The 14,293-nt window shown below is 36.1% G+C and overlaps 1 protein-coding gene across 1 annotated transcript in view; it reads left to right on the forward strand.

The window, feature by feature from the left end:
- The first annotated feature begins 701 nt into the window (after window positions 1-701).
- LOC136254565 (adhesion G protein-coupled receptor L3-like) overlaps window positions 702-14,293 on the forward strand; it is a 44,297-nt gene continuing 30,705 nt past the window's right edge. The window contains exons 1-4 of the mRNA XM_066047309.1: window positions 702-758; window positions 4,344-4,457; window positions 9,007-9,283; window positions 9,460-9,532. Coding sequence (XP_065903381.1) covers window positions 716-758; window positions 4,344-4,457; window positions 9,007-9,283; window positions 9,460-9,532 — 507 coding nt within the window. The 5' untranslated portion in view covers window positions 702-715. The remainder of the gene's footprint in view (window positions 759-4,343; window positions 4,458-9,006; window positions 9,284-9,459; window positions 9,533-14,293) is intronic.

Genomic DNA, 14,293 nt, shown 5'->3' on the forward strand with positions numbered 1-14,293 from the left:
ATCATACTTCCAGTAAGAGATGTGATCAATATTTTTGATTATAATAAGTACAGCTAGATCACTAAGGGGTGTGTCACGGTGCTCAATCATTATTGGATCATGAAGGGGTGTGACAAATCCTAACTTACAGCTATGAGCACCATAGATAGTAGAGAAATATACAGGGTGTGTAATGTAAGTATGATTTCTATACAACAGCCTGAGCACTTTAATAATTTTATGGCATCTAAATGTAGAGTGTCAGTATGGAAAATTAAAACCTTGAAAATTATATGGTTTCATAGCATGTAGAAGATAATGGCCAGCATGACTGCAAATAAAAGGAAAGGTAAAGCGCAGAGGTAGGCACTTGCTGGAACCCCAAAAAGATCATGCCACTGGTGAGTTTAACCACGACTGTGGTCAGGTAGTTACTGTAGGCAGTAATGCAGGCAGACTAAAGTTTGGAGTTTTTAAAATTCAGTATTAGGATATATCCGGCATTAGTAACATTAAGACTCTTCTATAAAGGTGCTTTTTGTTGCATAAGATATTTGTATGATTGGTTTCAATTTTGTGGCATGTGTCACTTTAGGGGGATCTCTACCATACAGCACTACCATTCTGTATGATACTGTATGTACTGGTGTTTTCAGTGTACAGATGTATTAAAACACCCATGTATTATATTCCACAGGATGTTTGTCGTGACATATACAGTTACAGTGTAATTGATATGGGACAAAACAGATCATTTTGTATGAACAATACTATTAAGGGTAAGGTGCTAATATGTGATACAGATTATAACCCTAGTGTATCTGTACAACAGGAAGTTTTGATGAATTTGACAAATTGTATGATTTTGTCAACTTTCATTCATTATATAATACCTTGTTACGCACCTTTAAAATTGGGTGTTTTGTATCTATGTATTACTTCATTTTTTTTCGTAATTTATGAAGTCTGGCCTTTTTACTTATATTATTGTATATATTATATCTAAATCAAAACAGCCAAGCTGTAAAAAAAGATTGCAGCCCCCAAAAGGTCAGGGTGAAAAAAATATGTAAAATCCAAGGTGGTGGCCAAGAAATGGCTGTGATGATAGGTTATTGGTAAAAATTTTAATAACGACAATTCAGGTGAATTTGTTGCTGAGTCCTAGTGAAACTTGGAGGAGGCACTACAAATTTACCTGAATTGTTGCTATTAAAAATTTTGCCATTAACCTACCATCACAGCCATTTCTTGGCCACCACCTTTAATTTCACATCTTTTTCACCCTGGCCTTTTGGGGGCCACACCCTTTTTTTACAGCATAGCTGTTTTGGTTTAGATATCACATCTTTTTGTATTGCAAATCACAAAGCTGGGCATTACTGGCTTTAGTGCTTCCTTTTTCTTTACTGCAGGAATCATTCAGCAAAAGGAAGCACTGAATTGTGTGTATTGCTTTTTTGTCTGATTAAATATTTGTATATTTAACACTGAATAAATTAAATGATTATCAGATAGGTAATAAGGTGGCTTCTTACTAGGGCTGAGCGATTATGAAATTTTGTTAGTTTCACGATTGTAGAATGCAACATAACACGATTATGATAACAATCATGATGTTATATCTTCACATGCATCAAATTATCACATATATGCAAAACTTCGTAAAAATTACAAAACAAGGTGAAATTGTGTACAACTGATCAAACCAGTTATAGTTCCATAGAAATTGTAACAGGTAAGTTTTTGCAGTAATAAGATTTATTCACACAATGAACTGTCTCAGAAGGCTTGTTTTTCAGATAAAGCTCTTCCACAATAGTATGTGTCACCATTTTGAACTTATTTATATGTGATGTCACAACATCATGATGTTCATATAATACATATCAGCATCACAATGTTGAGACACAATCACGATTAATCTCATAATCGATATAATCTCCCAGCCCTACTACTTCTTACATACTGAACTGTAGCTGAAACTCTCATTGTTTTTAGTTGAACTCTTTTCAGGGTGATTTGTTTCTAGGTGAACTCTCTAAATGGTAATTTGTTTCCAGTACATACAGCTGTATTTCTACAGAATGATTTGTTTGTAGCTGATCTCTCTATAGGGTAACTTGTTTCCAGCTAATCTTTCTACAGAGTGGTTTGTTTCTAGCTGATATCTCTACAGGGTGACTTGTTTCTAGCTGAACTCTCTACTGGGTAACTTGTTCCTAACTGATCTCTCTACATGGCGATTTGTTTCCAGCACATATTTCTACTTTGTAGCTGATATCTCTATAGGGTAACTTGTATCTAGTTGATATCTCTACAGAGTGACTTGTTTCTAGCTGATCTCTTTACAGGGTGATTTTTTGTTGTTGATCTCTATACGAGCTATTGTTTCTAGCTGATCTCTGTTCAGGGTGACTGACTGCTCTATTAGATGACTTCTCTATTAGAGTATCTCGATCTCGCACTTGCTACACCATGTTGGATTTTGTGTTATAACTCTGTGGCTTTAAGTCTGATTCTTCTACACCATTGAAGAGCCTTTCTAAGGCAATTACTCCATCTGTACAGCGATTTTCATAGCATTACTTCAGTGGTTTTCTGGTAGGCACAGCAAGTATAATTATCTGTGTTGTATACTCTGTATGAGGTTTACACAGTAAGTATACAACCAAGTACTAAGAATAATACGAAACGTGGTTAAAATTACATCATAAATAATAAATAAATGATTAATAATTAATGTTTGAGAAAACTACGAGGCCTAGAGACATAAACTAACTGGGGATCGATTCGCCTGTGAACGAAGGCACAAATGTATAATCGTTGCGCCCGTTCGTGCTGATACCTTTACCATACGTGTAATTCTATATAACGCCCAGTACCACACCCTTGCTTAATTAAAGATTGCACGAAGGAGATTAACGAATGTCCGTGAAGTTACTTCAGGAGAGCGAGAGGCCACTTTACACGTAAACAAGAAGATTACAAGTAAGTTTTTATGTTTGTAACATCTCAAGCCAGTCACATAAAATATTTAATTAACAATTCATTAAAACACATGCCACGCCCTTTACAATATGAAATACAAGTAAACAATCATGTCTTGTGCAGCTGGCATGGCGAACTTCCTTTGTGTTGGTGTCAGGCAATTCAATACAGGCTTAATCTTTTTTGCCTTCACCTGGCTTAGCTACTAGGTTCTGGCTGGCTTGGCTGTCTTCCTTTATCTGGTTCACCTGGCTTGCATACTCCTACAGTATTATGCAGCTATCTCCTGCAAGTTGTATATGCATATTATAGTGTGGCACTCGTCACTGTGCCATTGCTACACCACTGATGAACCTTATTAGCTCTAGTTGATGTTGATACTTTACTGTATATTGGCTAATAATTTTTATCTGTTGATGTTTTCTATAATGTATTGCTGCATACAATACTGCAATAATGCATAGTTCTCTCCTATATGTTTTGTATACATAATTACATATACTAAGTACACATCACTGTGCCATTACCACACCAATGATGTACTGGCACTTAGCTACTGGTGGCCTTTAGTTACGATGCCACTATTGTGTTGTATCTGTCACTACTGTGACATGTTGAGTTGATTTGGGGATCGTGCCTTTACCACCTGATAGCTTCACCAGGGGATTGTCACTTTGGTGTATGTACTTGGTTGTATGTGACACGGTCCTAGTAATAATAATAATAAGTAGTCTTTTTTTTATTAGCTAATCTCAATTGCGTAATTGTTATACACTGTTGGTATTTTTGTTTATCTTCATGGTTTTTAGCTTGATTTCTTTCAAACCATGAATGGTTTGAGGTTCAATAGTTAACCTATTTACGCACCTATTTTCAGCTTCTTCCCATAAGTGATTTACCCTGTAAGCATGACAACATATTGGTGTTATTTTTTGTGAATAATTGCTAATAACTCCTTCACTGTTTATTGTTTTTCAGCCAAACCTGGTGCCACGATGCACCTTTATACCCCCCCCTTCTGTGTGCCGAATTTCAAAGCAATCGGATTTGGTATTCGCATTTTGTGGCTGTTTTTGTAAGTGTGCGAAAAGAGGAGAAAAAACAAAGAAACTAAGTCAATTTTTGAAGTCGCATATCTCAGGAATGCTTGAAACAATTATGCTGATATTGGAATGTGGAGTATGTCTGTTGGTGGGTGTGTCCACAACAAAAATCTTTTCAATTCGCAAAGACAGCATGGAGCTACAAATGCATGAAAATCGCATTTTCTTCAGTGTTCTTCCTGTCAATATACTCATGGTGTTGTGTGCCAGCTTCTTGGGCCACATTACACCATACCGTGTGTCTTTATTATGGAAATTTTGCTACTATAGGATTTGATGGATGTCATCTGGGTGAAGATGCCAGTCCATGGAGCATAACATGGCCACCAACTGGTAGAAATAAAGCAGCCAAACAAAAGTGTCCAGGAGGCAGTGAATCAAAAGGTACAAATCAGGTGTATGTATGTGCATCCAATAGCTACCTCTGGCTTTATAGTGCATTCACATCTCTTAAGAAAGGTTTCACGTATAGCGTACCCTGATTTGCAGTTTCCTTTTCAGCCATCCTCTTTGTAAATACAGCTTGGTTGTAATAAAAGGCACATTTATGAATGTAAATAACCTGGTGACTGAAAGAGCTGATACCTGGAGTGGCCAAGAAAGAATGTAACTACCATAATTATAATGGAAGCAAAAAAAGTATGCAAGATCTGCTCAACCATACAGCAACGGACAGCATAAATTCCCAATAATGGATCAGCTATTTACGACACAATATTGATACTGTTTAACCATTATAATCACTAATACTGAGCTAAAACACAAATGATTACATGTCTATGCAAGATGTTTGATCACATAGAGGCAAGAATTTAATTTTGAAACACAGCAGGTCTTGGAAATATATTTTCGAAAAGAAGAACCTCTTTGAAATATCCAAAAATAAAAACCCTTAAAATTTGCCTCCTAATTGTATCATTCACTTGTGTTCTACATTCAATCTTCTAATTAACTCTTATTGGCTAAAAAAATTAGCTGCCTTTTTCAATAGAGAAAAAAAGTCAGTCAAATTACTAGATAATTAGAGTAAATTAGCAATGCAGCAAGACTGAATGTAGAACATGATTCACTGAAAAATCTATTGTTAAAACTTTGTTCATTATTAGCAGTATTAGCATTTATTGTTGGCCACTCTAGATATCAGCTCTTTCGGTTGCCAGTTTATTTTACTTTATTTCATGGATGCACCATTTTACTGTTTTTGCATGGAAGATTTCAATTAATATTGTTAATTAAATGCATTGATGTAAATTGTATAATGGATATGTGATATACATGCTGTTACTGCAAGATACAGCTTAGTGGCAGCTGGATAGCCAGCAGAGTATAATGGTAATCATACAGTAATAAAAATGTATCTTGGACACAGAATTTGCAATTATTAAAATTTGTGTATAAGTTAGTGATACATGTCTATCAGTAATTAGTTACTCTCTGCAAACAATATTTCTAGCACAAGGACATCACCATGTCATGCAATTTTGTTGTGTAAATTGTAAAAACAACCAACCTGTATAAAAAATGGTGTAGCCTTCAAAGGCCTTGGCGAAAAAAAGTTGTAAAATCAAAAATAGCGGCCATGAAATGGACTTTATCATTACTATGAAATGGCTGCCACCTTTATCGCACAATTTTTTTCACCCAGGCTTGGAAGGCCACACCTTTTTCTGTAGCTTGGTGTTTTTGTATGGATTTTGTATTTTAAATATCCCAAAGCCAAGCATAAACTGGCATATGTGTTTGCAGCTGAAGGACTGATTGATTTATTATTTAAACTCACAACAATCAGTTGTAGCCGTTCCTCCTTGTTGGGGTACAAAAATAACAATAAAGGACTCATCCCCATCATCACCACTAGGCACTTTTAAGTTAGTAACAAGTCTCACCACTCCCTATGAGGTTCTCAATCTGGTGTTGGTGGAGCAAGGCAAACAGTAGGTGGAAGGGGAGGAAGGGGTGCAACTTTAGTATTGAAAGTTTACAGCGTAGAGCAACAGATATAGTGGCAGTCTAAGGGAATGCCCCTAGATTTTATAAGCTATTGTAGACTATTTCACTGTGGTGGGGTTGGCTGCTTTATTAGAGTGTCTTGGTCTCATTGACCTACAAACATCCCTATCCACCACCTATGCTCTGAAAAACATTCATAATTAACAGTACTAACTTGGTACACATGTCAACTCCCTCTCTGCATCAGCCTCTTGAAGACATCTAGTATCCTATTAAATTCATGCACATGTTGAGAAGAATTGTTATACCAACAATGGTCATATTTTTTAAAAGTCTGTGTGCTGGTAGTCTAATTGTTTGTGGTAGGATTTTGAATTGCCAACTAAATGATATGCCACAACACCAGATACTACTTATACTATAAAGCAATTATTATATTATGTTGATAAGTGGAAACGACAAATAGAAAGCATAACGATATGGCTTCATAATCCAAATTAAGAGAAGAGGAAAACAGTGGCTAACCAGTAGGCCTGCGCCTATTATGCCGGCATAATCTTGAGAATAATAGGTCACCAATTTTGTGAGAATAATTCCGGAATTATAGGATGGTTACAGGCATAATCTTAGAATAATCGGACGACCACGGGAATAATCAGTGGAATTAGGAGGCATGTCTCTTTTGATTACCTAGAAGAAAGAGTTAAGCTACTACAAATGATATAAAGCTGACAGGAGTGCTGGCTGAAAGGCTTTGAGCATTATTATCTACCCAACTTGCAGCAGTTACAGCATATTATTATAATACACTAATAATTAAATACACTTGAATTATTACTGTAGATAGCTATTCTAAGTCTGCTGTAACTATTATGGATAGAAAAATGATGTGTAAGGTGGAATGCTTCATATATGGCTATTATAATGCAGACAAAACTACTTATAGCAGCATCTTGAAAACTTAGCGACCAGCCACAGATATACACTGAATGAGAATAATTATGGAATAATAGGCTGGATACCAGAATAACAAAAAGAATAATAGGAGAATTTTTTGGGAAATTCTGGAAAGAATAATAGGTAAAATTTTGAGCATAATAGGCTCAGGCCTACTAACCAGCTAAACCCATTAGGGTGTGTGCAACAGAAAAGAATTGCCCAACTTCCACAGCACTGATTAAGGTGATAGACTTAATATGGATGCAATATTGTTTGTATCTGATATTGAGTTGAAAGCTTGTTGTAAGTCTATGAGCTGAAGTGTTAAAATTATGTGAATTGCAGTGAGGATTGTGGAACCATTGCTACATGTAAATAACTCACCATAGTGGTTCACAATTATTTGTTTGAGGGATGCACTTTTTACTTTCTTGGCCATGTTACGCACTACTGTAAGTCTTGATACTCTTTAAATTTTGCCAGACATGAGTGCTATTATTCCTAAATCACATACATGTATGGTGATTGCACATGAAAATAACCACTCAGATATACAGTAGCAATATGGAGAATGTTGAGCCCAATAAAACTTATATGATGTATTTCCTACAGTATAGTATCATTTTAAATTCCAAATAAGAATTTTGTTGTTCAAGACACACGGTACGTGCGGCCAAGAAGTCTGGCGACCACACCGTGAGTATATTTACAGGAAGAAAGAAAACAGCTTTTTCATGCGTGCATAGCTCCATGGCCCCTTCTCCAAAGCACACCATTTTTGCATTATAGCTGTCCCCAAAGTAGGGTATGCCACACAGCAAATTTGATTGAATTCGCAACAGCCATTTGTGAGATATGGGCATTCACAATTTTCTTCGTTTGTTTTTCTTCTTATACCGTATGGGGGCTTTGATTTCTTTTCGCACACTTTTGCAAAAATCGCTATAAAATGGAAATGTGTAACTTGATTGCCTTGATCTTTGGCACAAATGAAGAGCGTGTAACGGTGGATTCACATACCAAGTTTGCTGTGAATCTTAGTAATCTTTAAGGAGTTACGAGCGTTTATTCACGTAAAAAAAGATCAAACGTCTGTCACGGCTACAGAGTAAACCAAGTATAGAAATAACTTGCAAATTGGTGTGTAGATAGGCTGATCATCGTAGCAGTGTCTTTTGATAGTTTGATTAGCAATAGAGTTACAGTGACAAAGTTATAAAGCAAAAACTAAGCAAGTGTAAATCGCGGGATTGAAATACTCTAATAGAGCAGTCACCACGGAGCAAAAAAGGTGTACAAAAATGTTGAAAAAACAACTTACCAGAGTTTGAACCAGAGACCTCCACGCCTAACACCTGCATCCTTAACCACTGAACCACTGCTAGCTTGGCTGATCACCTCACTTAATTTCTGCTTTATAAATGAAATTTCTAGTTGAAATCTGCTTATAATCAAACGTTTGTATTTTCGTACATCTACCAATAGAAGTACTAGATTGTTCTAGAACATTCTATGTATGTTCTCAAAAAATGTGCACTCTATTAGAGTATTACAATAATATTATCAATTATCGTGCAATGAAATACATTTATAAGTCTGTCTTCAAAAATCATCATTGTATCTACATAGAAAAGAAGAAATGTGAGTAAAAACAAACCTCAAAGTCAGCCATAGGCTGGTTTTGGGGCCTTATAAAGTACAAAAAGGAATAAAATCCACACAAAAACAGCCAAGCTGAAAAAATATGGTGGGGCCTTAAAATGCCTGGGTGAAAAAGTTGTGAAATCAAAGGTGGCGGCCAAGAAATGGTTGCAATGATGTTAATGCTAAAAAATTTTAATGGCTGTGTGCATTGTTAAAATTTATTAGCATTGACATCATTACAGCCATTTCCTGGCCGCCACCTTTGATTTCACAACTTTTTTCACCGAGGCATTTTAAGGCCGCACCATTTTTTTACAGCTTGGCTGTTTTTGTGTGGATATTAAGATTCTCTTGACTATTTGAGTCTGTATACCAATGATCATGATTATTGTTGTTGCAGAATTTGCACACAGAAAATGTCTTGGAAATAATCAATGGGAATCTCCAAATATATCAGTGTGTCAAACAGTGGAGATATTAAGGTTTCTGGAAAGAGCTAAAGAGTTCAGTGCTCTTTATCAACGTATAAACAGTGATAATAGTGATAGGACTAGAACTTTCAGACTTAAAGACATGCAGGAAATTATAGATCGATTAGTAACTGTTATCAATGTTGAACAACCAGTTTTACCAAATGATTTACCCACCATATCTTCTATAATGCATGAAGTCATCTTGTAAGTGATGAACTCGTGTACTGCAGTACATACAAAATTTGTGGGGAGGGATGTACATAGCTGCATATCTGGTTGTAAGACTATATCGTGAGCTATAATAAGCAGTGTGTGTGTGTGTATTATTTGTGCAGAAATTCATGTTGTGTAGATTATTTATTTTTATGATCTATGTACAGAGTGACCAATGAAATTGCTAATGGAAGTCTTGATGATGCTGATCTTCGACAACAGATATGGGATATTACTCATGTATGTACAGCGTGTAATAATATGTTATGTAGTGTGTGCTGCTGCACAAAAATAGCTAAACTGTGAAAAAATGGTGTGCCATTAAAAGCTTTGGTGAAAAAAGTTGTGAAATCAAAGGTGGCAGCCAAGAAATAGCTGCAATGATGTTAATACTGATAGATTTTAACAATGCATACAGCTACATGTATTATTAAAATTTATTAGTCTTTACATTATTGCAACTAATTCTTGGCTGCCACTTTTGATTTCACAACTTTTTTCACCCAGGCCTTTTAAGGGCTCATCATTTTTTCACAGCTTGGCTGTTTTCACTTCTTTGTGTACCTTATTAGGCCAGACATTTTTACTCACATTTCTTCTCTTCTATACAGACACAATGATGATTATTGAAGACAGACTTATAAATCTATTATATTGCATGATTTATTTCAATATTCAGTAATGCTATTGTAATACTCTACTAGAGTGCACATTTTTGAGGACTTTTAATAGAACATACATAGAATGTTCTAGAACAATCTAGTACTTCTATTGGTACATCTATGAAATTACGAAAGAGCAGATTTTAACTAGAATTTTCATTTATAAAGCAGAAATTAAGTGAGGTGATCAGCCAAGATAGCAGTTGTTCAGTAGTTAAGATGTGGGTGTTAGGTATGGAGGTCCCTGGTCTGAACTCTGGTAGATATTTTTTGACATTTTTTGTGCATTTTTTTACCCCATGGTGACTGCTCTATTAGAGTATCTTAATCCCGCAATTATACACTTGTTTGATTTTTGCTTTATAACTTTGTAGTTGTAACTCTATTGCCATTCAAACTATCAAAATGCACTGCTACGATGATCAGTCTATCTACACACCAATTTTCAAGTTAATCCCATACTCGGTTTATCCTGTAGCTATGATAAAACTTTGCTCTTTTTATGTGAATAAATGCTTATAACTTCTTAAATATTCATCTTATTCACAGCAAACTTGGTAATGTGACTTCACCTTTATAAGCTCTTCATTTGTGCCAAAGGTCGAGGCAATCAAATCACACATTACGTTTTATAGAATTTTTTTGCAAAGTGTGCAAAAATAAACTAAAGCTCCCATGACCCCCTGTACAACATAAGAAAAAAATGAAGAAATTAAAACAAAATTTTAAATGCCCATATCTTGCAAATGGCTGTTGTTAATTTAATCAAATTTGTGTAGCCTACTCTATCTGGTAGACAGCTAAAGTGAAAAAATGGTGTGCTTTGGAAAGGCTATGCACACATGAAAAAGCTGTTTTCTTTCTTCCTGTCAATATACCCACGGTGTGGCGCGCAGGCTTCCTTTGCCACACGACACATTACCGTGTGTCTTGATATGCTCAATTGCATGTGTCACAAAGTGTTTTGCTGAGTAAAATTTCTAATAGTTATTTCTGGAAGATGTTTTCTGCATAATCACACCTTGGGATGGCTCTGTTACAGTAGTGAACCGATGTAAAGTAACATATTTATTTTATTACTGTTAACTTAATAAAATAATTATGCAACCAAGTACTAAGAATAATAAGAAATGCAGTTAAAATTATGTCATAAATAAATAATTAATAATTAATGTTCTCAAAAACTACGAGGCCTTCTGATATGAACTAACCAGGGATAGATTTGCCTGTGAACGAAGGCACTACCGTTTAATTGTTTCGCTTGTCCATGCTGATGATTTAGATGTACGTGTAATTCTATATAATGCCCAGTACCACAGCCATGCTTTAATTTCAGATTGTGTGAAGGAGATTAGCAAACAGGCATGAGTGATTGTAGGAGAGCCAGAGGCCACTTTACATGTAAAAAAAGTAAGATTACAAGTATGTTCAGGTGGCACATTGAGTTCCAAGTTGCCATGCCAGGTGCCAGTAGACACGTTCCAGGTGATGAACAAAATTAAGAGTATGTTAACATGATTGTTGTGTGTTTGTATTATTTTGTATACTTCTGTTCATCCTTTACCTGGCTTGCTAGCTGAATTATTTTCATCTCCAGTGTTCAGTGCCAATAATACAGCATGCAGTCTATGGTATAAATGGCATCTCCTGTATGTTGTACAGTATTGCATTACACATCATTATGTCATTGCCACACCACTAATGTACCGGCACTCAGCTACCAGTAGTTTTGCATTGGGCCTGGCAAGCTATTATGTGGAGATCGTTAACGCCGGAAAAGTTTTCAGTTAATAAGTTTATGTGTGAAAATATATAGCTCTCAACCTGAAGCCTTTCAGTACCAGGAGTGAGATCACTTTGTCACAGAAGCACAATACCTCTTACAACCAGACACTTTCCTGGATACACTGTGCTTTGTTGTTTTCACTATTATGTTCTGCTGTACTGGTTATTTGTGGGAGCAGAAAGCTACAGTCAACAGAGCTCCACTGAGCTGCATTTAGTGGAAAGCTATATTAGTGTTGATTAGAACAATTGTGGTTTTGTTTGTTTCATTTCATTTTAATTTATGTTGTTTGTCATTACCATGCATTATTTCACTTTGAGACAAAAACTATAAACATTGCTGTAATTACATCCCAATCAACGTGATTGAGATAACAAACACTACATACACAAAATGTGCCCTTAGGCTGATAATTGCTGTGTAGTTGTCCTTGCTGCTGTTTATGTATTTACCTACATACTGTAAACTTTATTATTTTGTTTATACAGTTACAGTGAATTGTAATTTTTCTTGCATAATTGGTGGCATATCCATTATTTTCTGGTATTGGATTTTTATCCTATTGAAGGTACTACCATCTTTCACAGTGATCAGCTGCATGCAGCCGTTTGTTCTCCAAAATTTAATTTCATCTTGTAGTATATCATGTTATCATTTTAGGACATATGGCCCAGCTCATATTAAAAAAAAAACTCAGATAACAGTTTCTAGTAAAATACTCTGCATTGAGGTCTGCTCTTCGAAACATCAGCAGCCATGCATGTCTTAATCCAGTACCATGATTCATCCTCATTAAACATTATAATTTTAGGACTGTTTAATGGATGTATAAGCTTCATTGCTTACAGACACAAGATTCAATACCGTAGATATGAGAGCATGCACTTGCACCTCAACTTGTGAGATTCATGCAGGAGGGGTAGTGACAATGCATTATGTGGTCTTCCATGGTCGGGTATTCAATACAATGTAATAGTAGCAGGCCCTCACAATTTTAATTGCATATATCACTTATGTTTATTGTATGTTCATCTTTTCCAACCACACACACTGTGCTGGTCATGCACTGTTGTACATGTCCCATTTGTAGATTGCCCCATTGGTGGTTGTACTTGGTTGTATGTGCCGCGGGCCTAACCAAGTACTAAGAATAATACGAAACGCGGTTAAAATTACGTCATAAATAAGTAAATAATAAATAATTAATGCTTGAGAAAACTACGAGACCTAGAGACTTAAACTAACCGGGGATCAATTCGCCAGTGAACGAAGGCACAAAAGTATAATTGTTGCGCCCGTTCGTGCTGATGACTTAACCATACGTGTAAGTCTATGTGATGCCCAGTACCACACCCTTGATTAATTACAAATTACGCGAAGGAGAAGACTAGCAAATGTGTGTGAAGTGACTTCGGGACAGTGAGAGGCCACTTTACACGTAAACAAGAAGTAAGTTTTTATGTTTGTAACATCTCAAGTCTCCATGTCAGCTGCCAGTCACATAAAATATTTAATTAATTGACAATACAAGAAAACATTAAAACACATGCCATGCTCTTTACAATATGGAATACAAGTAAACAGTCTTGCCTTGTGCAGCTGGCATGGCGAACTTCCTTTGTGTTGGTGTCAGGCAATTCAATACATGTTTAATCTTTTTTGCCTTCACCTGGCTTAGCTACTAGGTATGGCTGGCTTGGCTGTCTTCCTTTATCTGGTTCATCTGGCTGCATACTCCTACAGTATTGTGTAGCTATCTCCTGCAAGTTGTGTATGCATAATTATAGTGTGTCACCCGTCACTGTGCCATTGCTACACCACTGATGAACCTTATTTAGCTCTAGTTGATGTTGATACTTTACTGTATATTGGCTAATAATTTTTATCTGTTGATGTTGTCTATAATGTATTGCTGCATACAATACTGCAATAATGCATAGTTCTCTCCTGTACGTTTTGTGTGCATAATTACATATGTGACTGGGCCTGCGAAAATAGGGCATGTGGGCACAAACTACATCCCATCACTCTACAGGTCATATCTTAGTCCTGGAAAAGTATATTTCCATTCTGTAACTTCCAGCATGATGCCAATTAAATGCTTACTAAGAGCTGAAAATTGCAATGCTATAGCACAATGGTAGAAAAAGTTATGAGTGATGAAAGTGTGAAAAACTAGGCAAAAATCATGTGCCCACATGCCCTATTATCGCAGGCCCAGTCACATATACTTTGTACACATCAATGTGCCATTACCACACCAATGATGTGCTGGCACTTAGCTACTGGTGGCCTTTAGCTACGATGCCACTATTGTCACCTTTAGTTACACTACTGTGACATGTTGAGTTGATTTGAGGATCGTGCCTTTACCACCTAATAGCCTCACCAGGGGGCTGTCATGTTGGTGTATGTACTTGGTTGTATGTGACGTGGTCCTAGTAATAATAATAATGTTAACAAGCAAAATAAAGGCACAAGAAAATTGAGGTACTGACAGTGTACTGAAATAGATTAGGCACATGCATTAGGATATATATGTATCTTAATAAA

Source organism: Dysidea avara, chromosome 4, assembly GCF_963678975.1.
Source record: "Dysidea avara chromosome 4, odDysAvar1.4, whole genome shotgun sequence".
Classification (NCBI taxonomy): Eukaryota; Metazoa; Porifera; class Demospongiae; order Dictyoceratida; family Dysideidae; genus Dysidea; species Dysidea avara.